Source organism: Amia ocellicauda, chromosome 18 (genome assembly GCF_036373705.1).
Source record: "Amia ocellicauda isolate fAmiCal2 chromosome 18, fAmiCal2.hap1, whole genome shotgun sequence".
Classification (NCBI taxonomy): domain Eukaryota; kingdom Metazoa; phylum Chordata; class Actinopteri; order Amiiformes; family Amiidae; genus Amia; species Amia ocellicauda.
In genome coordinates, this window is record NC_089867.1 from 1,268,276 (window position 1) to 1,295,465 (window position 27,190).

At 36.0% G+C, this 27,190-nt stretch overlaps 1 protein-coding gene across 2 annotated transcripts; it reads right to left on the reverse strand.

The window, feature by feature from the left end:
* Window positions 1-222: 222 nt before the first annotated feature.
* On the reverse strand, window positions 223-27,180 carry prelid3a (PRELI domain containing 3A). Of its 2 annotated transcripts, XM_066690737.1 has the most exons (6): window positions 27,058-27,180; window positions 21,290-21,458; window positions 19,630-19,719; window positions 18,261-18,331; window positions 7,652-7,754; window positions 223-6,376 (listed from the first exon to the last, which is right to left on the reverse strand). In XM_066690737.1, the coding sequence occupies exons 1-6, from the start codon at window positions 27,087-27,089 to the stop codon at window positions 6,305-6,307; spliced, it is 537 nt and encodes a 178-aa protein (XP_066546834.1). In that variant the 5' UTR covers window positions 27,090-27,180; the 3' UTR covers window positions 223-6,304. The 2 variants fall into 2 exon arrangements, with proteins under 2 accessions (XP_066546834.1, XP_066546835.1); XM_066690738.1 differs by lacking the exon at window positions 7,652-7,754 and having other exon boundaries at window positions 225-4,031.
* Between the last annotated feature and the right edge of the window lie 10 nt (window positions 27,181-27,190).

Sequence of the window (27,190 nt, forward strand, 5' to 3'; positions counted from 1 at the left end):
ACTGTACAGATGACACTCTTTGTACACCTGACAATGAATTAGACATGGACAGAAAAAATAATAAAAAAACACATTTTTAAAATATATTTAAAACAAAACTTTACAGTGCCTTTACATCATCTTCTATCCTTAAAAAAACTAAAAAAGATAACACAGTAAATTAATTTAAAATTGAACGGCTTTTATTACATTTCTATTCATATTCAATGGGAAATTTAGTTTAAATAAATATTTAAACATTTTAAACATATTTACAAATAAATAGTATAACCACACAACTAAAATACTAACATCTTCAAAGGTTTAAACAAAGCTCAATTAAAAACAAATGCTGCTGTTAAAATTATTATTATTATTATTATTATTATTATTATTAATAATAATAATAATAATAATAATAATAATACAAATATTCCAGTGCACTGAAGATAGGTTTGAAGATTTGCATGAATTCAAAATGTAATTGTGGTATTATTGTTGCTTAAATACTGTATCAATTAAGATTGATCATTTCTGGGCATTTATACTAAATGTTTTCATTCATCATAGAAGGGATAATTACACATTAGACTGCCCAAACACTATGCTGTTTTATTAATTAATTTGAAAATGCATGGTTAAACTGTATGCCACTGAAAATGTCCTTAGGATAGTTACCTTTCAGGCATCAATAAACGATCACCTAGTTTAATTTGATTAATTGGAAACACTGTAAACAGCATTGTTAAACACCTACACATACACACAAATTTAATTTACCAAGCAACACTTAAATTCCATGTGCAGATACAGAGACAGGAACACAGTGGACATTAAACTCAAGAGATACATTTCCTGTCTGTTTCGTTCACATATGGTTTTAAACATCATGCATTAAATAATATAACATGAAAAAAAACTTAATAAACTAAATAATACCATACAGTCTGTAAATTTCGTACCGGAAAAAATATGTTTTGCCTTTGTTGGTTCAACTTTTCACATGGGAAATGTTTTACAGTAATTCTGAACCGAAGCTGTTAGCAGCAAAAATAGCTACAATGCTAAATATTTGAAATTCCAGACATGCGAGACACATTTCTCATATTTATTACCCGAAAACATTACTTATTATTACTTTCTTCTACTAGGTTACAAATTGAACTAAACTAAATATTTAGTGAAAATCCCTAAATCCCTCCGAAAATATCGGCTTTAGACCTTGGTTTTTTTCGGTTGTCTTCTAGTTTCATATTTTGTATTTTTCCTCTGCAAACAGAAGGCTTACTAAACATAAACATATAGTCTGTAGAGCTACACGTGGTAAAAAGATAGACAATGATATACTCTAGGACAGGGGTGCACAACATATGGCTGGTGGACCAGATCCAGCTCACCACCAGGATCCATCCAGCCCACGAATTAAGTATTAAAAATAAATAGTGATATGTCTGTCCCATCTGCACTTCTTTACCACACACCCCTGCACCCCATTCCTGGGTCGGCCCACCGTCTTAATGATTTGCATGAGAATGGCCCTTGTTAACACCTGTTGTGCACCCCTGCTCTAGGAAGTAAAAATGCATATACCAGTTTTTTCAAATTCTCCACAATTTATGGATCAGAAAAAAGAAACGGAAAAGGTTTTTTTGTGGTTTATAGATACATGGATAAATACATTCTTGAACACTTGTTTTCATTAAAATAAATATGTTAGATGTATATGTTGACCATATTGGTTCTAATGTGTTACAGATCACTAGTTAAGAAAAGCTTTTAATGTCATTAATTAAGTGCATAAGTTTTAAAATTAGCACTGATTCTTTCTTAGTGGGATGCGTTATGGGTATAACAACACCCTCGGTAGCCTCGGTCCAGTTTACATATTCAGGACAGGTTGTCAGGCTTTGCTCTTTCTAACTCATTCCTTACTCTATCAGACCAGTGTTGCCAGCACTCTGATCTCTGTGTTGAGGCTGTTGATCACCATGACCTCATGGCCCTACAGTTAAAATAAATATCACCATTACAGCCCAGCCTATATGCAACCTTACAACATTTACACAAGACTGACCACGATACATTTGCATCTTCTTTGGATTTGGTACAATTATTAGCATCAATTTTAATGTTCTCCAATAAGTGGTCTTCTTAAAAATGTAAATTTCACAAGGTTAAAGCTGTCCACACTGCTGATCTCATGGCTATTATATTAATGACAAGCAGATAAGAAAGTAGTAATATAAGAAAGGTTACAAATGAGAGGAGAGCATTTGGATCATCATGTCTGTTTGGTTGCTAGGAGCTCACTGATTTGGGAATCTCTTCCATATATTAAAACCACATATTGTTGAAAATAACAGCCATCAACTTCCATTATTATTTAACTTCCATATAAAGAGTAATATATCAGCATTACAAAGGGTCCTCCATTGCCAACTAGAAACATGGTTTCCAAAGAGTAATCCTCAGCAGAGTGTAATGGGGCTCATTGTGTACATGATAATAATGAAAATCTCTGTGAAAATCAGTGGAGTATATAAAACTCCCGCATCAGGAGACCAGTCTTTTGGCCTAGGGGATTTATCTTCTACTGGGTTGAGCTGTGAGGTGTGGAGCGCATGGAGGAGTGCCTGTGTTGGTGTGGTTTGAATCCCGAGGAGGCAGCTCCAAACTGCATACACTAGATTCTTTGACTGGACACTGGTGGAGAGCAGTAACAGTAACAGCAGCAAGATTAGGCTTGTAAGCCATGAAATACACACATCGAAGACCTGATACAAAATTGACTTACACTATGCTTGGGCATAAGATACTGCCACGTTGAACTTGGAATGAAGGAGTAGAGGAGTACAGGTCTCACCTCACCTCACCACCTTACCAAATCATACATGGAAAAAATGCAAAAGACATTTAGACAGTACATTGGATTTGTAAAACAATAGATATTCAATGGTAATATAATTGTTAGATTGAGACATTTTTTAAGTGCAATTAACACTATTATTTTCAAAAACGTTTTGAATGTTAAAGCTATATATATTGTCTGTTTAAAAGTAACTTATAGGGGAACTGATTCCTAATATTGTAGTTGTATGCATCTTTACATGTTGCTATAGTGTTTATGTAAGATATATAGAACTTTTCCAATTCAGTTATACCATATAAGCAAACTTTAAAATGAAAGGTATTGAACTAGAGCTATCTGAGAAAGAGACTACTACCCAAAGGGCATGAACAAATAATGTCTAACAATAATGTCTGAATAATGTCTAACGTGCAAAGTCACTCAGGCAGACCCCCCCGCCCCCCAACTGCTTTTACTAGTACAACACACAGCAACACAGCTTATTTTTGCCAGAGCATTAAGGCTTATGCATAACCTAGTAGTATCTGCAGTATCTGATTAAAAAAATCTTCTTCTAACCACCAAACTTTTGTGTGACAAACAGTGGGTTGAGCAGTTCAAAACATTAATGTTCACAAAGTAACGTGAGCCACTGCGACCCACTTATGCTCATTCTGGACGCACTCATTCTATATGCACATGAACATAATGTCATGATCAGACTGATGCATCCTTCCTGGACTGGGAATGGTTACAGCTGTGAACCGAGTTTAACAGGGTACAATTAGGTTTTTCAAATTTGGAAGAAAACGAGAAAATTGTGTATAGATTTGACTGATGGTTTTCTTGACTCTGAATGGTGTCCACGCACCATAACACACAAACTAGTTGTGCGATGCACCCCCATGTAGCACTGCATACAGGACAAAACAAATGCAAACAGCCCTTTTCCTCCAAAGAAAAGGGAAAAGGTTGGAACGCCCAAGACAGAAGCTTGGCACCACTCGGCCACCCTGTGGGTCAGATTTGAGGACTTCTAGAGTGACTAGCACTTGGCGAAGATGGTCATGTCATGGGTGCATCTGTAGAGCACTGAACCATTCCATGCAATTGCTTCAGATGTAGGAGGCCGAGCTGCATGGTCTGGGACACTGCTGCGAGAATGTCCGGCAGTCTCTGACAAAATCTTACCGGCATGGTGTTTCTGTTGAAAGAGAGAGGGACACATGTAGATGGAAACAACTTTCACCAGGGACAAGGTGGCAGACATAACAAGCCATAGTCCATGGTGTCAGATGTTGACCATAGATGTGTAAATGCTCCATGGAGATAGCTCAAGACATGGACCCCCTGACCCCACAGGGTGGCCAGCACAACATCCATGTATTTGGAGAAAATTCAAGGGGCGAGCAACAGGCTGAAAGGCAAAGAGGAGAAACTTCCTGTATGAGGGCACAATAAGGACGTGAAAGTATACATCGCTGGAATAAACTACCCAGTGATGTGGTTGAAGCTGAAAGTTTGGGAACATTTAAAAATAGTCTGGATAGGATCCTTGGATCACTTAGATATTAATGAACACCAAATGAGCACGATGGGTCGAATGGCCCCCTCTCGTTTGTAAACTTTCTTATGTTCTTATGTTCTTAAAGTAAGTGGTTCACTACAGTGGATGTGAAGGACAATCTCCGGTCCGGATGGCCTGGGAGAAGGTGCAATTTATGAGCATCTTGAAGCGTAGCACCTTCAGGTGGTGGTTCTGGTGTCTCAGATCCAAAAAAAAAAATCTGAAATCGTCCTTTACAAACGTCCAGAGTATGGACGGGCTGGTGTGAAATTGCAGTGAGAAGTTGACATTTATAATTTGGAGTCCTGGGTGTAAGTGTGCCAAATTGAGAGTTGATGGGGGATGAATAGGTAGATCAGAGACTGCTGAAACCCTTCAGAGCCAGGGCACAGGTGGAAAACAGAAAAGACAGAAAATCACAGAAGCATCAACTTTCAGTACATTGTTGTTGTACCTTTTTAAAAAGTTGCTTATATGACAGAATCAAACTGGATCAAACTGGAAAAGTGCTACACATCTAACATATACACTATAGCAACATGTAAAGACATTTTTAGGAATCACACTAGTTTCCCTTTACAGGAAGAAACACAATACACAGGAATTGGAATGTGAACTATATACAGTGAACTAAGTATATATAGATCAGCTCCTGTAAGTATTGATACATCAGGTGTACAAATTCCTACTGGAGCAATTGTGTAGACGTTTTCATATCATATAGACATCTAGGCACTCAGAAAAACACAAACTCTAAAACTGTAAGCAGCAAAAAAAAAGTACAGTGTGAGGATTTTACAATAACTGATATTAAAGAGAAGACACAAACTGCTTTCAAAAGCTGCATGCAAAATTATACAAAGCAACAAAAAATGTCCATATGCAGCAGGAGGCAATATGGCAAATAACATTTTTAAAATAATGTCTTCTATAAATGTAATGTGTAATGTGTTTTGCTATGCTGCACAAAAGCCTTGACTTTCACACTCTCTCTCAATATGTTAGTTTCAATATACAAGTAACTTCTATAACTTCAACTAAAATGAAAATGTACTTATGAAATGTCAGTCTAAATGTCAAAACTAATTTAAGACAACTATCTCAGTTTCTAAAATTGAAAGTTCCCATATGTTGGTAGGAGTGTATACTGTGATTTTTCAGTTAAATTATATCATATTTTGCAACTTTCAACACTGACATCTGTCAAAAGGAGTGTTCTGTTCTGCATTTCAAGATGTGATGTTACATCACTTATTGGAATAGAGAAACCTACAAGAGCACAGGATTTGTCTTTCCTGTGGAAACTTGGGAAATAATTAAATTCAGTGGTGCCTTAATGTCCTAATAATAATCATAATATCTGTTAAAAGCTTGTTCTCTCATTGTTTGAAAAAACTCTGATAATTTACTTCTACATAAGGACATATAAATCAATCATTTACTTTGATAGTTGTAATTTAAGTGTTTCTATAAGTTCTAAATCTCTATAATTGAAACCCATACGATTGTGCCTTATCAGTAGTTAAATTAGGGTACTGTTACCTGTTACAACTTATCAGCATAATTCAAGCAAGGTGATATTTAGTAGCCCCAATATTAGATACCATTCAGTACTAATAAATAAGTATTAATAAATCTATTAGTACATTTTACGGAGGTTACTTCAATTGAAACACTATTTTATTTATTCATTTTAAAAACCTTTAGATGTAAAATAAAATACATACACTGCTCTCTGTCCATTACACACATATGGTATAGTATGGACCTTCATTATGAATTTTATGCTGAGGTGGAAAATTATACAAATATTTTTAAAACCAATTGACATGTTGCCAGCCACAATTGTTCTTCATGCAAGCATTCCTTGAGCAATCACACAGAAACAAGATAACTGTAGTTACCACTGGTTAGTACAGGTTGCAGAAGGGAACGCTTTCCCTTTCAGAGTTTTGAATGATCCATTCAATAGCATCCCACCCCTAGAGCAACACATAAAAGATGCAGCACACCATGCTATGTGTGAATATTGCCTAGTCACTGCTGAAGATACTGTTATAGTAGTCTCAATAGACGTTTTGTATTGTACAATCTTGTTTAAAATACAATACAAAAAATAAGAAAGTGAAAATAAGTTTCATTTTTTTCAAGATGGATTATATCAGGAACACACTTCTTTAAACTAATATACATATGAAAATAATAGAAAACAAATACACACTTAAGACACAAAAAATTACAATAGTAATTCATTTCTAAACCAGTCATCATAAAACATAGATGTACAATATTCAGTATTTAAATTATGAAATTATTTTTGTAAACTTTACTAAACTCATTTGAAAAGGAAAAACATCTCAATTATTAAAAATGTGATGCTGTATAATATGTCCTAGATAATAAAGTAATAAAGTTTTACTAGTATTTTAGCATGCATGCAGAAGCTCATGACTGGACTAATTGGTACCAAATTGCACAAGATCTAAAGGGTTTGGGCCATATTTAACATAAGGGCACAGCCACTGTGCAAAAAAACTTTGTTAGAGTAACACAGCACCAAAACATGTGAAGTTAGTAATTAGAAACTGAATTAGAATTAGAAGTTGAGTCTCAGGTGTGGGACAATGTATATCAAACCACACCTAGGGTTCCTATTTTTTTTTTATCAGCCTTTCCCATTCTCCTTTCCTCCCTTGCTGACCTCGCAAACCCTGGCATTGCTCTTGCCTGGTTATTGTCCCACCACTCCTAACTGTAAGTTGTCCTGTGTAATAAATAATAATAATAATAATAATAATAAATGAAAAAATAATAGTAGTAGTACTACTACTAATGAGTTATTGTATTCTTACTACTACATGATGATGTTGATGATTTATTTTGTTTGCTTTTCCTTCTTTCTTTTCTTTATCCACTTCATTAGTAGCTATTTATAGTTTAACCATGTAATCTTTCTACTGAAACACAAATGATAGTATTTTGAGAATTTGCTAAATCAAACTGTATTGTTGAGAAGGAAAACACACCTACAGTTCAAGCTATTTCCATCAATGATGTTGACTTGCCAGGTGGGTGCTAAAACAATGTATGTTAAATCACATTGGTTGGGAAAGTTTAACAAAAATATTGCACATCCAGCACAGTCATCATGCCTACTTTATATCTGATATCTCAAATATACCCCATTCCCTCATAAGAAGTTGATAAATAGCCCGTAAACTGTCTCTCAAACTTGTTCTTAGCTACAGGTACTGTACCTTTCTGGCATTAGCAGATATTGTAAGAGCCATCAGCCCTTCCAGGTAGCTGCTGAGACTGACTCCTTTTACTGTAATGATCGCTTCTTGTGTTAAAACAGTTCTATTGGAAAGAATATTAAACAATAATTTTGGTTAATTAAATATGACAAATAATAGAGCTGTAATATAAATACATATTATAGTAATTTAAAGGACAACACAAATGATTGGTTTACAGTATATTTCCTTATATGTTGGAAATGTATAGTAGTATAGTGTATAGTATCTAAATTATATGTTCAATTATATCACATTAACAGCTTAAAAGTGTAACCCTCACCAAAATCATGGTGCTACTTTGGGGTTTCAGGTTGTGACGTTTCATGACTTACCAGATAGCGAAACAGATGGATAAAATCACAAGAGCATGGGATTCATATTCCCCCCTGCAACTCATATATGCAAATTTGTGTTTTTACATTGTTCTCAAAAACCAAAAGCACAAACTCTTCAGTTTGAAAGGTGCTAAACTGTTTTGATAAATAATGACGAATAAAGAAAATGCATTAAATTCATTGTTTACAAGCTTTTCTACATCAAATAGCTTCAACGGCAGTGCAATACTGGACTATGGAGGTAGAATGTTTAAGTTTTTCTCTGAAATGAGAGAGAATACGACGAGTATGCACAGTAGCACAGTATTTGCATTTACATGCACACTGGATCCGATCTTTACGTGCGTGAAAAGAGAAAAGGAGTGTGTGCATATTGGGCAATTCCATGATACTAAGCCTGGTCATGAAAAAAAAGGCGTATATAGAAATATCTCTCAGTTTTTACTAAAAGGAGTATATTTGTGCACGCTGTATTATTTTGGTTCACTTTGTGCTTTTTATTTACATTACAGCCTTTTAAAGTAACAGTAGAAAACAAAAAAGCAACATTTACAGAATTTTCATACATTTTTAGGTTTCAATTGTGGGATAATGGTTTTAGGTATAGTTTTGTAAATATGCTAGGGCTGAGCGATATGACTTAAAAGTAATATCTCGATATTTTTAGACGTTTGGGCGATACACGGTATATATCTCGATATTTATTGTTTTTATCCAATCAAGCTACAAAATAAGACCAAAGACATTCAAACTACAAGTATTTAGTTAATCATTAAATATGCAAAACAAACAAATACTACATGCAGGCTGTCTTAGTAAATATATGCAGAATGCAACATATTACAGCGCAAGTGGTGTGTGATTACTATTACGTGTGTTATGTTATGGGATATTTATATATATATATATATACATACATATACACACACACACACACACACACACACACATACATACATACATACATACATATATACTGTAACGGGTTGGGGGCCTGTCACAAGAAAGGGCTTGTATGTAGGCGGGGTCTGGTCTTGAAACACACAGTAGGGAGGCAGGCAGAGGGTACAAAACAGGCTCGCTGTTGTTTTATTTGCTCCCCTCAATGGCAAAACTAACAAAACAAAACCTAGCTCTGTTTGAGCACTAACTAAACATAAATGGTCCCCAACTACAAACCAAAAACTACTAACAAAAATAACAGTAGATGCCAGGGTCGGCAGAGCCAAACACCTGGCAGACAGAAGTACGACAGGGGCAAGGCAGGTTCCTAATCAAAGTCCGTAATCAAAGTTCGTTGCCAGTGGGAGGTTGTCAGACAGTCCGGGGTTTAAGAGGGAGAATGGTCCCGGTCAGAAAAAGGGTCGTAAGCCAGTGAATCCGTCAACTGTGAACTACTCCCTTCTTTCTCCTGCTCTTCCACTCTCTCGCTCTCTTCTCTCTCCCTCGTCTTCACACCCTCCTGTGCACCTTGATACCCCCAGCCAAGCATGCACACATTGGTTCGCTTCCTACTTCCTTTTAGAGGTAAAGTGGTGGGCGGGGCTATGGCCATCAGGAGCCCTTGCTGGCTTCTGGGGTTTGGAGTCTTGGAGGAGGGATTTTGTAGTCTCCTCCACTGAAAGACCCGCCCGAACTTTCTGTTTGCATTGCTTTGCAATTTATTAAAATGCAAACAAAGTATTATTATTAAATTTTTATACAAATTAGCAGGGGTGGGGGGAGCGATCACGTATTGTCGGGGGTGCCTGCAGATCGAGTTTAGCCCGGCAACGAGAGCGGGGCGGAACGTGTGCGCTTGCGCATTAAAGTTTATTTTGTCTATTTTGGTTATTCTGCGTCAGTTCACTCTCCTCCATGTCTGTTTGTGTTTCTGATGCATATTTCTTGCCGCATCCGACACGTGTGGAAGAACCGGGAAGAACGCAAAGCGTCCTAATGACGAAAAATATTGCCGTAAAGAGTGGGATTTGCGACATCATGATATAAACGATAGAGCATAATATGAAACGATCGACGTTTTTCTATCGTCATACAATATATATCGTCATATTGCATAGCCCTAAAATATGCCCAATTTGAACTCAATGGGTATGTAATAGAAAGATAATACTACATTTTTCTGATAAAAGGAAATTATGTTATAGCAGTTTAAAATAATGCTTTTTATAAATAATGCAAATGTCACATCCATAACCTTTTCTTGGATACGTTTTCCAGAAGTTGTAAACTACAATATAATTTGTATAAACTTTCTCTTTGTTAAACTTATGTTACGAGATAAAAAAAAAAGTTTAACATTTATTACAAAAAATTTCCCAAATTACCGTTATGGATGTGACTGTGACAATAATGTCCTAAAGTAATACTAAGCTTGATGAGATGTAAAAGCAAAATACATATTAAAATCACTAATAGTAGCACATTCTCATGCCATACTTGATGTATTATATCACACCAGAAAATCATGCCAGTCATTTTAATAGGGGGGTTAAGGCATAATTTGAAATGTTATCGAATATTTGTTTTAAGATCACCCAAACATGTTCCTTAAAACTGAAAATACACGAGATCTTAAAGGGGAACTCCACCAAAAATCCATAATTTCTCAGTTTATTCTAGAAGTAGAACCATTATGTGGATTGAGTTTATCATAAGAAGATAAGAAAGTTTACAAATGAGAGGAGGCCATTCAATACATCGTCCTCGTTTGGTGCCCATTATTAACTGAGTGATCCAAGGATCCTAACCAGTCTGATTTTAAATGTTCCGAAATGTTCAGCTTCTACCACATCGCTGGAGAGTTTGTTCCAGATTGTAACAACTCTCTGTGTAAAGAAGTGTCTCCTGTTTTCTGTCTTGAATTTCTTGAAGCCCAATTTCCATTTGTGTCCCTGGGTGCGTGTGTCCCTGCTGGTCTGGAAAAGCGCCTCTGGTTTGATGTGGTCGATGCCTTTCATGATTTTGAAGACTTGAATCAAGTCCCCATGTAGTCTCCTCTGTTCCAGAGTGAAAAGGTTCAGTTCCCTCAGTCTCTCCGAGTAGGACATTCCCTTCAAACCTGAAATAAGTCTGGTTGCTCTCCTCTGAACTGCCTCTAGAGCAGTGATATCTTTCTTGAAGTGTGGAAGCTCTGAACTGTACACAGTATTCCAGATGAGGTCTAACTAGTGCATTGTACAGTCTTAACATTACTGCCCTTGTTTTAAATTCTACACTTTTGACAATATACCCTAGCATTCTGTTTGCCTTTTTTATTGCTTCGCCACCTTGTTTGGCTGGAGAAAGTGAGGAGTCATTTATCCTGATCTCTCTTAGGATTTGACTAGACTGGTTGTTAACCTATGGCATGTTATTCAATTTTTCTTTTGTAAAAACCTCTGTGAAATACTAATTTAGAACATTTACCACATCTTGTTTGTTTTCCAAGATACTTCAATTTTTGCCCTTCAACTGTTATCTCTTGCTGTTGTATTATTGAAAAAAGCTCTTTGCATTAGTTTTACCTCCAAGAGCTGTTTCTTTATATTTCCCTCTTTGCTTTTCTGATCCCTTTCTTAAGATCTCTTTGCAGCTCAACATATTCTTCATATTTTGTTTCGTCCCTATTCATTTTGTATGCGCTATACAACATTTTCTTTCTCTTGATATTTTTTTGCATACTTCTATTAAACCATTTTGGCCAGTGTTTTTTGGTCCTCAATTTGCTAAGTTTTGGTACAAATTTATCCTGAGCATCAAGTAGTATATTCTTAAAATATAACCATTCATTTTCAACTGAATCTGTATCCAGTGTGCTCCAGTCTAACTCTGCTAAGTGCCGCCTCATACCTTCAAGGTTTGCTTTTCTAAAATTGTAGACTATTGTTTTAGACTTGGTCCTTGTTTTTTTTAAAGAATGCCTCAAAGTTAACAATATTGTGATCACAGTTTGCCATTGGTTACTATTGTCCCTCTGACTATATCGTGGTCATTTGAAAAGATCAAGTCAATGCATGCTCTCTCTCTGGTTGGTTCCCTGACAAATTTAGTTAGAAAGCAGTCATTTACCATCTCAACCTTTTCTATTTCTGCATCTGTCCCAACTGGGTTTCCCAGTCTATGTTTGGGAAATTGAAATCCCCCATTGTAATAGACACATCCTTGCTACATGCAGTCTTGATTCACTGTACAATGCAACATCTTGTTGAATATCTGAGTTAGGTGGTCTGTAACACACTCCTACCACTAATCCTCCGGATCTCTTGTTCAAAAGTTTAAGTCACAAACATTCTGTTTTGTTACTGGGATCTAATTTGAGTTCTTCTGCCTCAATGTCATTTATGGCATATAATGCTACCCCATCACCTCTTCGATTTTACCTGTCCCTCCTAAACTGTGTGTATCCTTTCAACTTGTATTCATCCCCATCATTTTCTGTAAGCTATGCTTCTGTCACTCCTACAACATCATAGTCACATGCCAGCACTGTGGCTTCTAGGTTTAACATCTTGTTCCTTATACTCCTGGCATTGAGGTACAAACATTTCAGGACTTTCCTACCAGCAGTTTCCTTTGGTTTCTCCCATCTCCCATTGTCAGAACTTTCTACAACATATTTACTTTCACCAAATCAGCAGCTGAACTGAATTGACTTCAATTAAGGCAAATTACAGACAATGCTAACTTCAATTACGGCAAAGTTAAAACAAAATTAGGAATGCTAAGACTGGTCTGAAACTAGGAAAACAACAAGATGGCTGCCTCTAACCTGTACTCTCCTGTGTCTGTCTGTGGCAACTTGTAAATACTTCTGTTTGATGTTCAACTCATTCCATGTACCAGAATTCAGAGATCGAGAAATAGGCCATGATGTCATGTCGGTGCTAACTTTGGATCTGCTTTACTGGAAATCAAGGGGGAAATTCAGAAAATCATTAAAAACATTTTATGCACGTTCGATGGCCCCATCACCCTATTTTTCCGAAAGAACCAACAGTTTGTAGTCATAAAAGTCTATTTCTTTGTCACTACAGCACAGTCACTTGAATAAAATAATTGACTTCCAGAAAAGCAGCCCCAGAGTTAGCACAGAGTTTTACATTCTCAATTCAGAAAGTTTTTTTGTTTGTTTTTAATTTGAAAAAACATCAACAACATGCCACCACTTTACATATTTCTATGCAATAGTTTTTGCCTCGGGTTTTTAGTACTTTCTACTTTGTTGTGATCCACAACTTGCTTCCTCATTGACGGAAGAAAGGAGGTGTGTTTGTAATCTGATTGGTCACCTTTAATTTTTTTTTTTTAAGTTCTCTTAACAACACTGGCAGCACTAACAGGTTCTAAGGTAATTAACAAGCTTAAAGTGTTTTTTTAATAAAGGTTTCAATACAGTTCAGATGGCGTCACATCCATAACGCTGTCACATACATAACGCTGCACTTCGAGTTATACTATGAAAATATAAAAAATCTGAGGTATTACATAATGTAATTTTGGGGAGCTGCCATGTTGTACTTATAAAATGGCATTAAATGTTTTGAGTGTAAGTTCCACAAATCACAGATTTTAGAGAACATGTAATTGACAACAGCAATGCTTGTCCATTTCTGTCACATCCATAACACTAGTTTCTTTGGGTGATAAAGAAGGAATGGTGAACCTTTGAAACTTGAAATTTGAACATGTCAGAGTTCAAAAAGCACATTATCTAAATTATCAATCACATTTAGTAATTAAATAAGGCAACAAAGTTGCATTTTGTGTGCAAGTGTCACATCCATAACGCTGGAATTTCCCTATTGCCTTACCACCTTACACACTGACTGTGAAATTAGATTTTACGTGCGTTAAAAATGACATTGACCAATGGAACACGAGAGGAAGACATGGATTGGAGGAAAATATTATGATCTGCGTGTCTAACCATGAAGAACTATACAACAGAGAAAGTAAATATAGACCAACAGTACATGGCAAGTTATCGCGTAGGAGCTGGGCATGAATTTAAAATAAACAGTTTAACGTTGAAACATGCACTCTGCTTTTGTGTCTTTATGGTGAGGTCATTGTAATTTGTGTGCAATTGCGATGTTTTTTATTGTTGTTTTTTTACATCTTTTTAAAACTTATGCAAAAGATCCTTATTTCTTCAGCAGCCCTGTTGCAAATTCTAAATATAACTCAAACGTTTTCCATTTGTTTTTTCGTTTACGATATATATTTATATTTTGAATTCAATATTTATGGCACTAATTTGCTCATATAGTCCATGTGCAATGCACTTCCAGGGGCTGTGAGAAGCGCCTCTACATGTGATAGTTTTCTTTTAAATCACCTTTTAAAAAATATATATTTTTTTATGGATCTCTATTAGTTGCAAGTTTTAAAATCCTATTCGATTTTTTGTATTGCATGGTCCCTTTTATTGGCTACCCTGCTTGTTTTCTTGCTTACTTGCTTTGTTTGTATGTACTGTACTGCTGTATCGACTGTCTTTACTGTGTCTGGTTAGACTCTTTCTTGAATGTAGCATGTGGGTATAATAAGAGCGCGTTATGAATAAAATGTATAAATAAAATAATAATAATAATATAAATAATAAAAAATAAACTGATGTAGTTTGCGAAATGCACACCAGTTCAAGAAACAGAAAAGGCTGTGTACTTGCAGTTTTAACAGATCCAATGTGCCAACAGCTTATGACGAGGTGAGCGTCTTCATCCAGTGTGTTTTCTCTTCAGGTGCGCATGCATCATTGTTGTGAGTTCAGCTTTGCACATTTTAAAGCAAATGGTCTTCTTTGCAGACTTACACAGCTTTTCATGGGTGTAGCTGCAGCCTCTGCCATTTTTAAAAAAATAAATATTTTTTGTAGCTGCGCCCCAGGTAAACCCAACTAATCGAAGATGAAATTCGTTGCCAACGATTTTTAATAAAATCGACGTAATTGATTATTAAAATCAAAAAACAAGGATCAAATCAAAAACAATGGTCTACAACAGTGGTCTCAAACTCAATTCCTGGAGGGTCATGTGTATGCTGGTTTTTGTTCCAACCAAGTCCTCAATTACTTACTTATCAAATTAACTTTTTAAGTTATATTTTTCAAAAAATATATTGCAAGGTATTTTAGAGTTGATGGTCTACAAGTACATTTGATTCAAGGTACAGTTGCTTTTAAAATATCCTGGGGCCTGGATAGGCGTTTAACTATATCTAGCTAATTAAACAATTAGACCAATTAAGACATTGACGAGTCTGTTGGAACGAAAACCAGCATACACAAGGCCCTCCAGGGATTAAGTTTGAGACCACTGGTCTACAATTTAAAAAAAGCAAACTTCAAATGTTTGCATTATTTAGAAGAGATACACTGGGGCAAACTGGATACAGATTCAGTCGAAAATGACATTTTTACAAACATTTTTGACCCCCAAAAAACTGGCCAAAATGGTTTAATAGAATTATGGAAAAAATATATAAAGAAAAAGAAAAATGTTGTATAGTGCATACAAAAGGGATATACACAAAACGAAATACAAAAAATATACAAAACTACAAATATATGTTAAGAGAAGGATCAGGAAACAGAAATATAGCTCTTAGAGCTAAAACTAATGCAAAGAGCTTTTTCAATACTACAACAGCAAGAGGTCAATAAAGGAGGAAGTGAAACAGCTAAAGGGTAAAAATGGAAGAATCTTGGAAAATGAACAAGATGTGGCAAATGTTCTAAATTTGTATTTTATAGAGGGGTTTACAAATGAAAAAACGGATAACATGCCACAGGTTAACCATCAGTCCAGTCAAACTCTAAGACAGATCAGGATAAATGAGGAGGAGGTACTAAAGTGAATAGTGGAATAGCGGAATTAAGTATGAATAAACCTCCTGGGCCTAATGGTACATTTCCAAGAGTACTTAAAGAAATTAGGGAAACGTATAGGCCGCTAAATAAAATATTTAATTTGACACTTAGAACAGGGGATGTGCCAACTGATTGAAAAACTGCAAATGTCATACCAATCCACAAGAAAGGGGATAAAACTGAGCCAGGAAATTACAGACCAATCAGTCTCATCTGCATTACTTGTAAAATATTTGAAAAAATGTTTAGACAGAAGATAGAGGAGCATCTTAATGAAAACCATATTCTTGGTGATAGTCAACGTGGGTTAAGACGAGGCAGATCATGTCTCACTAATTTATTAGAGTTTTATGAATATGCAACCACAGATCATGTGAAAGCATATGCTATGATATAGATTTTCAGAAAGTTTTTTATAAGGTTCCACACCAAAGACTGATCTTAAAATTGGAAGATGTAGGTATTCAGGGTAATGTAAGTAGATGGATTATGAACTTGTTGATATATAGGAATCAGAGGGTGTCGATAAGAGGAGTTGCTTCTAACAGTACTAGGGCCTTTGCTTTTTCTAATCTAGATTAATGATCTGGACTCTGGGATAGTTAGCAAACTTGTCAAATGTGCAGATGATACTAAAATAGGTGGCTCAGCAGATACAATCTCGGCAGCACAGGTTATTCAAAGGGACTTGGATAATATTCAGGTGTGGGCCGACACCTGGCAGATGAAATTCAAGGTGGACAAATGCAAGGTATTACATGCAAGTAACACAAATGTCCACTATAATTACACTATGGGAGGAATAGAACTGGAAGAAGAAACGCATGAGAAAGACCTAGGAGTCTACGTGGACTCCTCACGTTCCCCATCCAAACAATGTGAGGAAGCAATTAAAAAACTAACAAAATGTTAGGATATATTGTCAAAAGTGTAGAATTTAAAACAAGGGCAGTAATGTTCAGACTGTACAATGCACTAGTTAGAGCTCATCTGGATACTGTGTACAGTTCTGTGCTCCACACTTCAAGAAAGATATCACTGCTCTAGAGGCAGTTCAGAGGAGAGCAACCAGACTTATTCCAGGTTTGAAGGGAATGTCATACTCAAAGAGACCGAGGGAACTGAACCTTTTCACCTGGAACAGAGGAGACTACATGGGGACTTGATTCAAGTCTTCATGAAAGGCATCGACCACATCAAACCAGAGTAGCTTTTCCAGATCAGCAGGGACACACAGACCCAGGGACACAAATGGAAATTCGGCTTCAAGGCATTCAAGATGGAAAACAGGAGACACTTCTTCATACAGAGAGTTGTCACAATCTGGAACAAACTCCCCAGCAATGTGGTTGAAGCCGACAATTTGTGAACATTCAAAATAGACTGGATATGATCCTTGGATCAATCAGTTAATAATGGACACCAAATGAGCATGATGGGTTACAAATCAGAGAAGGCCATTCTTATGTTATGCCTTCTTATGTTCTTATATGTTCAATGTACAAGATCTAATAATCTTCATAATCAAAAAGGAACATTAATCAAAACATGAAAATTAAGAATAGGCTCCTTTTTAAAACAGTGTAAGATGTAAGGTGTAATCATAACTGACCTTTAAGAAGCCAGCTATAGAAAATAGGACACCACTGAATGCAATTATTAAATGGGTCACAGAGAAGGCAAATCCCAAACACATTATTTTTTCTCTGTTTATTTCTCTAACCAGTAATTGATGAAAAATTACATACTGAAACTGAAGCAGCAATCCTTTGGGCTTCAGACAGCCACCATAGTTTTAGTGAATACTAGACTTTTAAGTGTTAGATGCTGCTAATGATATTAATATTATGATAATGATTGAACAGAAAAATCATAAAGTTTACTTATACACTCCTACCAAAAAACATGGACATTTAAACTTACAATTTTAGAAACTGTCCTTTAAATGTTCCTGTACAGACATCTATTTTCTTCTGTTCTTAACTGGGACATACAGTTTTGTGATAGGAGTGTGAAATTAATTTAAAACACTGAGATGTGTGAAGCAGTACAAAAACTATACAATACTGCTTTAGCATCCTCCACCAATCAAATCACTATGTCTAACCGGAGTTTTGAAACTTACAGGAAGCTGTATTTCATTCTCACCCATGTTGATTTCTTAAAGTATAAATTGGACAGAGAAGTATTTGTTGATTTACACTGTAAGTCTGCTGAGTTACAGATATTCAATTCAACTTGCAGAATACTCCAATTACAATGTTTAGATGGTTTGGGTTGATACATGTGCATTGTCCTCCCAGTGTGCAGGCTGTCTGGGGAGGTTGTACATTTTAAGATTATAATAAGAACAAATCCGTATCAATTAACTTTTACTTACACTCCTGGGTTTTCTGGATGGGGTGTGTAGACCAGTCTTTCATCAACCGATACTAAATTTGTCAGAGTTATCTGTAAGGACAGAACATGCTTTCGTCTGGGCCTTTCTTGTTGCAGATCAGACACTTACAGAACTTTACTTTGTTAAATTGATTCATCACAAGGATTCAATATTCAGATTTCTTCAATTCCCAGGTAATAGCAAGTGATGTTCAGGCAGAATGAGGTCTTGAAATGTGGTAATCATATTAAATGCAATCTGAATATTTTGTACTTGTACATTCAAAAGTACTATATTTTATTCACTGCTTTGTGAATGCACCTATCTGAATAAGTATAAAGCCACAAAATGGCAAGATATTTCTAAAACACATCTATTGAGATGTATTTAATCACAAATACATAACACTAAATACTCTATTACTAATCATGTTCTGGATTCAGTTGCTTCTAGTAATCTATCCAACGAATTCTTGTGACCTCTCAGCAAGCACCTCATCCCCTTTTAGCACCAAATTCATTGTGTGTACACCAAGAGAGAATTGTTTCAGACCTTCATCCAATTTCAATTAAAACAATGTAATTTGTAATTAATCATGACTAATCATGACATCACTTAATGTAATTGTATATAAATCTTGACAACCTCTGTATTTGTGATCAGTTACCATTACATAATGTAATGTATATAATCAAACAATTAGTTCAATTATAGCTTAATTTCCATACTGTTTAATTGTATAATTATATCAGTGATTCACTGATATTACATAATCTTCATAATAAACTATGTTTTAACAAATCAGATATAACTGAATTTAACAAACAAAGGAACTATGCATTGGTTAATGATCAGCAGTATAAACTCATTGCATTTAAATGTGCAAATTGTTAATTATGAGCTTATATAAAGGGACATCTTGGTAAGCATATGTGATTTATTTTACTGAAATTGAACACTACACTGTTATTATAATTGTATTTCCAACTACCAATAGTGCTGTAATTGTCATACACTTTATAACATACAAGAAAAAACTAACTACATTAATAAGGTAATAGTGATTCATGCTCATATTTTTAAATGAACTTAAATTCACTGGTGAACAGAGTTTTGGTGAATTTTTTAAAATTCCTTTAATCAGCTCCTTAGTCATGTGTGAATTGATAAAAATAATGAATTAGAACTGATTATTATTATAACTTAAAATTCCCTTTAATTTATATATCAGTGCATTTACAAACCTAATATGCGTATCATGCTTAACTGCAAAACATGAAAACATTTATGAGAAAAGGGTGCTAATTGTACCCCAATACCCAATGCCCCTGTAATACAAAGTACTTATGTTTCCCAGCTGAAAACTCACGTTTGTTGAACAAAGTTCCATTTTCTTTTCATCTGCATCGACAATGGAGTGTTCTTTGACATACGTGAGAGTCCTGTTTGTGCCCAAAATCTGAAAATAAATCAGAACACAATACTACTACTTTTCAGAACTTATACCTCTTCATAAAAACAAGAGGATCTTGGATCATTGGCATGCACTTGTGTTTAAGAAAAAGACAAAGCAATGATGCCAATGTGAACCTAAATATTTCATACTGACAGTGGTAGTATTTATTCCAGTCATTTTAAAACATATTTTGAATATATATATATATATATATATATATATATATATATATATATATATGGTTGTTCATTTAGTTTAATAAATATTGTTCATTAAACTATACTCATTTACCATATATATTCAGAGTTTGTTGTGCACTGATTCAGACTAGACAAAAATGTAAAGAATGTGGCTGACAGAAGTTAAAGGTCAAGTAAAATGTCAATTTCAAAATAAATTAAATACACTTACACATACACATTCAGATTATAGTTTCATTATTCTTATTTATAAATAGTACAATCCTACCAATGTGCATAAAATAAAATAAACCAGTCACCCCCCTGAAGCAACTCTACCTACCTTCCATAGTACAACATTTGTTGTACTGAAAATTGCAGAGGTGGCAGTGCTAGAAGCAAGCGGTTACAGCAAAAGTGTTTGATTTCAATAATGGTCTCAGCTGACTCAGTTTGCACTGTGGACATATAGATAATATACCATAGATTGATTAATAAACTATACAATTTCTTACAGTAGGTGGCTTTTGAGGATAATCAGACCTGAATATACATAGCTTAGGTGCCGTTTCTGATTATGGCTAATTTTCTTTTCATTATAGAATCTTAATTGTACAGAGCCTGCTACATACATCTTTTTAATAGATTGAAATTATGCATTTTTTTGTTTTGCAGCATTTGTTGTAGTTTCAGAATCAGACTGTAATAATATTCTGGTGCAAATAACAATCATTAAAAAAGCATGGACAACACATACAATAAACATATTTGGATATATATAGGCTATAGTATTTAACATTTGATTCACACTATGTTCTAATATGTTGCATCATCCTATGGACAATTTTATTTCAGTGTGTCATACTTTTTTGTGTCATATACATGTCTGTTTGGGTTTAATTTGTGTGTACCCAACATGTAGTCTGGTTTGCCACAGATCTAAGCCGTATAAATACACTCAAATCACCCAAATGTATCCACTTAGATTCTGCTGAACAACTCAAGAAAAATACTTATTTTTTCACTGCCACAGACACAGCATTTTGTGAACCATTTTCAAAAAGGAACCAGTAACTTACTGTAAACTAGAGCTTTGTTTGTGGTTATTTTAAATGCAATGCAAACAATATTTAGAATGTCCTAAGAGTCCCCTTGTAAAATGTAAATTTGTATGAAATTGCATTTGATATTGATACCCTTTAGTTGACCTTTAACTTAGTTGTCATCAGTTTCAATTTAAAGATGTGAATGCTTTAGATTACAACTGTACATTAGAAGAAACAAAAAGCATTCCAACTATCAGTTGTTTTTCTCAAATCGTGTATTTTGTTTAACTGTATTTACATACTAGATTCAACTAGAATGAAACAGTTAAAAAAAATAAAACAACGTACTGCTTTGACAATGCTTGGTAGTCCCCACTCTGTGCTGAGCAGCCTGTGGCTGTGCAGTCTGCCATGGGTGTCCAGATTCCTGTCCAGGACATCCACTCCCACCACACTGGGGTTCATGGGATTGGGGTATTTCCTCATAGCAGCCTTGATCACTGTTTCCCAGGGATAGCTGCAATCAAATACATTGATACTAATATCAGCATATTGGAAGAAAGCATACTGCTCATCAATAGTTCCCTTTCATTTCATATGTGGCGCCAGTCAAGGCACAGGTAGGTGAGACAGTAAGATGCAGTTGCCAAAGGTGATTGTAGGAGATGGTACAGTGAGCCCTGCTGTAACGCAGGGTGTGAGACAGGAGAGGAGGACCTAGGTGATGCAGAGAGAGGTCAAACAAGCAAAGGGTCAAAGGTCAGAGACAGGATAGATGGAGAAGAGGCAGGAAGCATAATTTAAGGGGCAAGCAGAAAGTCAGGCGATCAGGCAAACAATCCAGAGAGGACAAACCAGGAATCAAGGGTAGTGATGTTACATCTGACTTGAATGCGTGCTGTAAACTCGCAAAGTAATTTCACCTGAACTACTGCTTCGGAGCTTGCTTTGTTACCAAAATGATCAAGTAAAATATGATTTCCAAAGCAAACACTGCTTAGTTTCCTAAGTGAATCACATGACTGGCTTGATATGCCACCACAGGTTTGAAATGTTGGCGAGCTTCCCTGTATAACGAACTCTAAAAATTTGCAAATCGTGGGTTGTAGTAGTAGGTGCGTGCATAGTTGTCATTGTGAAGAGTGGATTAGATTGTGTTTATTTCAGTGTTGTGATAGAGCCAGAGAGAAAGAAAAGCTGCCATTCTCAAACGTGGGAAGACTTTGAATTGGTATCTCCAAATAAGGTTAGTTATATGTACATTTCTGCTTACCGGCTGTTTACTGCAAGTGAACATCAGATACACCATAGATATCCAAAGAATATTATGAATGATTTGTAACATAATAGTTTTTTTTTTTTTTTCAAAATTGCTGTTTTCACAGGCCCAGTGCTTACTGTGCACTCAGCAGTTGGCGTATAATACGTCTTTAATACGGAGGCATTACAGAGCTACGCATGAGAGGTCTATGGATATAAGCAACATACAAGGTAGGCCCTATATTTTGTCATGATTGCAACTTGCAACAAAACAGCAAAAGTTATTGAAGAGTTTCTAAGAATAAAAGTTAAGAAAACTTGTGGTTCTATATGGCAATATTATATGACTCATAGGCCTACTTAATTTCAATTAAATCTAACATGAATTTACAATCTTCTGTTTAGTGAACCGAACAAAAGAGCTGGATGAAGCTCTTGTGAATATGATAGTGAAAGATTCTCAGGCTCTCTCTATTGTGGATAACCATGGATTCAGAGATTTTGTGGCAAACCTTGACCCCAAATACACTCTACCATCAAGGCAGGCTCTGAAGACCAGAAGGACAGGGCCAAGGCTGAGATGCAGATGGTATGGGTGTGAGCCTAACCTCAGATATGTGGACCTCCATTAATATGGATGCATGTCTGGCAGATGAAAATAAGAAGCTTGCCACAGTTCTTCTGGAAGCAAATGGGCGACACAGTGATGAAACTTATCCTGTTCATGTTTTCAACTGTTCAATTTTGATATTCAGCCCAAGGTAAGCAAAAGTCAAAGAAGGATACAGATTGAAAGTATTCAGTACTGATAACTTGTATGTTTTGTTTTTCATTGCGTTTCAGATCTGAACCTTTGTAAATTGCTGGACAGTGATGGCAATGAGGCAAGAAAAGCCAAAAATTCCAAAGCAGATGCTACAATTGAGGTGCAGCGATATAAGACTGATCTTCCCATGGAAGGTTTGAAGACGCACTGACCTACTGGTCCACCCGGAAAAACATTTATTTGAAATGACAGTGCAAATGAGCATATATCTCTTTGTACAGCACATTACATACAACAGCATAATATATATCACAACATATCACAGAATCACTGAATTACCTCAATGACATACAGTCTGTCCATAAGCACTTTCAGTGTCCACTTTAGCCCTTTAGCTATTCTGTCCTCTCATTTACTGTAAAACAATATTCACTCAATATTTTATTGTCAAGTTTGAAAAATATTATTATTTCTTAGCAGACGCCCTTATCCAGGTCAAAGGTTAGCGATTGAATTGAAAAACATATGTCAATGAACAAGTATGACTTGAGACAAAGGGAATAGAACCCGGGTCTACCATCTACCATCCACTACATCCATTGAACCAGCATAGGGCAATCGGTATCCTCTCAGATGACACTCCGAGTACTAAACCCATTTTCAACACAGTTGTGTCGGAAAACTGTAATGATTCATTTCTCCATCACTAAGCAAGGGTCAAAACAAACAGGCACTAGTCAAAAGGTACATGGAAAGGCACCACAAGGCTATAAGGCTCAGAAAAGATACTGGGAGTAATCAAGACTTCACAAAGTGTGTGTGTGCAACAAAGAGGTATATATATGTGGAGCAGAGGTAGGCAGGAGATGGAGGAGGGAGTGTAGACCAATAGAAGAGGACTGATGGAATAAGTGCACATGGTGACGAGGAATGTTAATTGGATGATTGCACATGTTGCTGTGTAATGTCTGAAGCTGGGATTAGAATTCTATGGATGATGACATCTGGTGGAGGACTGTGGAAGTGTGGGTGGAAGATCTCACACCTGCTATCTAACCCTATTTTAACACAATACTGCCTATTTCACTTTCTAGTGAATTACAGCTAAGTGCTAGTCTCTTTATTCCGAGCTTGAGAAACCTGAGTCCCAGAATAAAGCTTTAGTCTTGAAAGTTGATGGTTGCTGATTCCATAGGTTGAGCCATGCTGTGAAAATCATAAAAAAAAATGGTGTTGTCTATTCATCTATCATTTTGGCTTGCTGTGCTGTCTGTGTGTGATACCAATACACCACCTAGCTAAGTTACAGCTTCTCTTGCTCTCACTGCTCTATTATAATTGTAAAGAGTTCCTGTGCTGCAGAGCCATTCACTTCAGAGTTTAATAAAAAGAGAACAAGGATAGGAATTCTGTAGCATAAAAATTAAAATAATTAAGTTTAGTTTGCATTCTACAATAGGTACCCACAGAATTCTCTGGCACTCCGGCCTTTGCTTGACTCTCCTCCACTGGCTTACGATGCACCCCCTTAGCTCCACTTTCATAAACACTGGACTCAGGAAAGTTGTATTATTTATCTACGACCATCCTGTGTGTGCTCGAAAAGTCAAGCCTCCAAATCCGAAAAAGTTGGAACAGTATGGAAAATGCTAATAAAAACAAAGAGGAGTGATTTGTAATGTACTTTGACTTTCATTTAAACAAAAAACATATAGAGACAAGGTATTTGATGTTTTACCTAATCTACTGCATAGTTTTTTTAAGGTAAATGTTTATTTTGAAATTGATGCATGCAACACGTTCCAAAAAAGTTGGGACAGGGGCAATTTAGGACTAATAGCGATGTGACAAGTTGAAATAAGATGGTGATGTGAAACAGGTGAGGCAATCGTGTAATCATAGTATATAAGGAGCCTCCAAAAAAGGCCTATTCCTTCAAGATGACTTCTCTGGGCTCGGTCTCATCTGAGATGGACAGTAGCACAGTAGAATTGTGTTTTGTGGTCCGACGAGTCAACATTTCAAATAGTTTTTGGACAAAACAGCCGTCGTGTTCTCCGGGCCAAAGAGGAAAAGGACCATCCAAGCTGTTATCAGGTAAGGTCCAAAAGCCAGCATATGTCATGGTATGGGGGTGTGTCAGTGCCCATGGCATGGGTAACTTGCACATCTGTGAGGGCACCATTAATGCAGAAAGCTATGTACACATTTTGGAGCAACGTATGCTGGCATCCAGACGTCTTTTCCAGGGATGTCCCTGCATTTTCCAGCAGGACAACACCAAACCACATTCTGGCCGGATTACAAGCGCATGATTGCGTAAGCAGAGAGTGCGGGTGCTAGCATGGCCTGCCTGCAGTCCTGACCTGTCTCCAATTGAGAATGTGTGCCGCATTATGAAAAGCAAAATAAGGCAAAGAAGGCCCCGTGCAGTTGCGCAACTGAAGAAATGCATAATGGATGAATGCTAAACTTAACCAACTGGTGTCTTCAGTGCCCAAACGCTTAATAAGTGTTATTAAAAGAAAAGGTGATGTTACACAGTGGTAAACAGTCGACTGTCCCAACTTTTTTGCAGTGTGTTGCAGTCATCAGATTTGAAATGAGTGTATATTTTCAAAAATAAATTTAATTCACAAACTAAAACATCAAATCATGTGTTAATAATGTGTTTTCAATATAGTACAGGGGTTGCACAACAACATAGCTTCAAGGACACCTTTACTGTAGGCTCCTTCCTTCTGTCTCCAGTGCACCATCGTATCTGTTGTGCACCCCAGAACTTTTGTGCAAATTGCACCATTTTGTTGCTAAGGGTACTGCAACTCAGAGCACATGAGTGCCAGTCGGCCTCTTGGCTGCCATTGTCACCATACAGTTAGCTGTACATGTAGTGCTCGCATTTGTACACTTGGTGTCTGTCACAGGGTTATGCCACAGCCGCTTGGACCATAATGATTATGCTGACATTTTTGCAAAAACTTCTGGAGGAAAGCAAGTTCTATTTGGCTGTTATATCAGCTTGGCATCTTAACATTGACAATTACTAACTTCTTCATGAATGTCTATAGAATATAACCTCCCTGTTTCACTTTAATGAGGTGGTGGAGCTGATGGCCATCCACCCCCCTCCTTTTGCCACAGCTGAGGACCGAAATTTGAAAACGATTTACCCTGTTTAAGCATTGTGATATTATAGCAAGCAGAGAGACCAGCCGTTTGTCTGCTACAATCCAGGGTACAGACATCTATGTTGTACCTACATGACATAGTCAAGAGATGAACATAAAGTTAATAAAGTTTTTTTTTTTAATTTCTTATACACAAGAAACAACATAAAAGAGCAATTAAATGAACTTTATTTAAATAAACCCAAATTACAAGAAAATAATAAACTATGAGGTATATATTTAAATTCCAGTTATTTCATTTAAATAACTGATTTTAACTGAAAAACTGTGAGGTATGCTTAAATTATTTGTTTAAATAGTCTTTATATAAAATCAACCAACCTTGGCATTTTTTATTGATAACATTCTAACGTTACTGTATTATCCGATTTAATTCAATGCAGTATTTCAATTTAAGAAATTATTATAATAAAGATCTTAATTTGTTTTTAGGTCTTGCATTGATTTGTTTTAATATAACATATATTAATTGACGGTGCTACAGTTAAATACCTGCGTTAAACCCTGGTTTCAATTTTACTGCTATGACGTAAGCACAGTTCCCTTGCTTTGGATCCGGAAGAATAACCGGCGTTTCGGTGGGGATCACTGAGGAAGACGAAAGGATAAGCTGTATTTGTGTTTATCAAATTAAATAATCGATGACTGGTTTATTTACCTGCTGTTGGAATTCCGAAATTGTGCACATGCCTTTAAAAATAATAATAATAATAATAATAATAATAATAATAATAATAATAATAATAATAATAATAATGAGCACAAAAACGGCAGCATTTTTTGTCAGTAGTTTTTGTCTTTTTATATAAAGAAATGGACAGTACAATGCAGCCATATTTAATAATTTATTGTCTGTGTGTATAGCGTATCTTTTAATAATGTCATGCAAAACTACTTACCTGAATACGTGTTCTGAGTTCCAGATCTTCATTCTGTTTCATAAGACCTGAACAACATGGAAACACCACACACACTGATCTGCATGGAAAGTGCATTTTCTACTCTATTGCAGAACAGCCTGCCTGAGCCACG

Excerpts from the sequence above, each read along its gene's own strand:
- prelid3a (XM_066690737.1), bottom strand. The coding sequence starts at position 27,089 with ATGAAGATCTGGAACTCAGAACACGTATTCAG. Across the intron at positions 18,332-19,629 it reads TGGAACTTTGTTCAACAAAC|ATAACTCTGACAAATTTAGT; the intron begins GTGAGTTTTCAG and ends CTGTCCTTACAG. Across the intron at positions 7,755-18,260 it reads CATCCAGAAAACCCAGGAGT|AACTGTTTTAACACAAGAAG; the intron begins GTAAGTAAAAGT and ends TCTTTCCAATAG.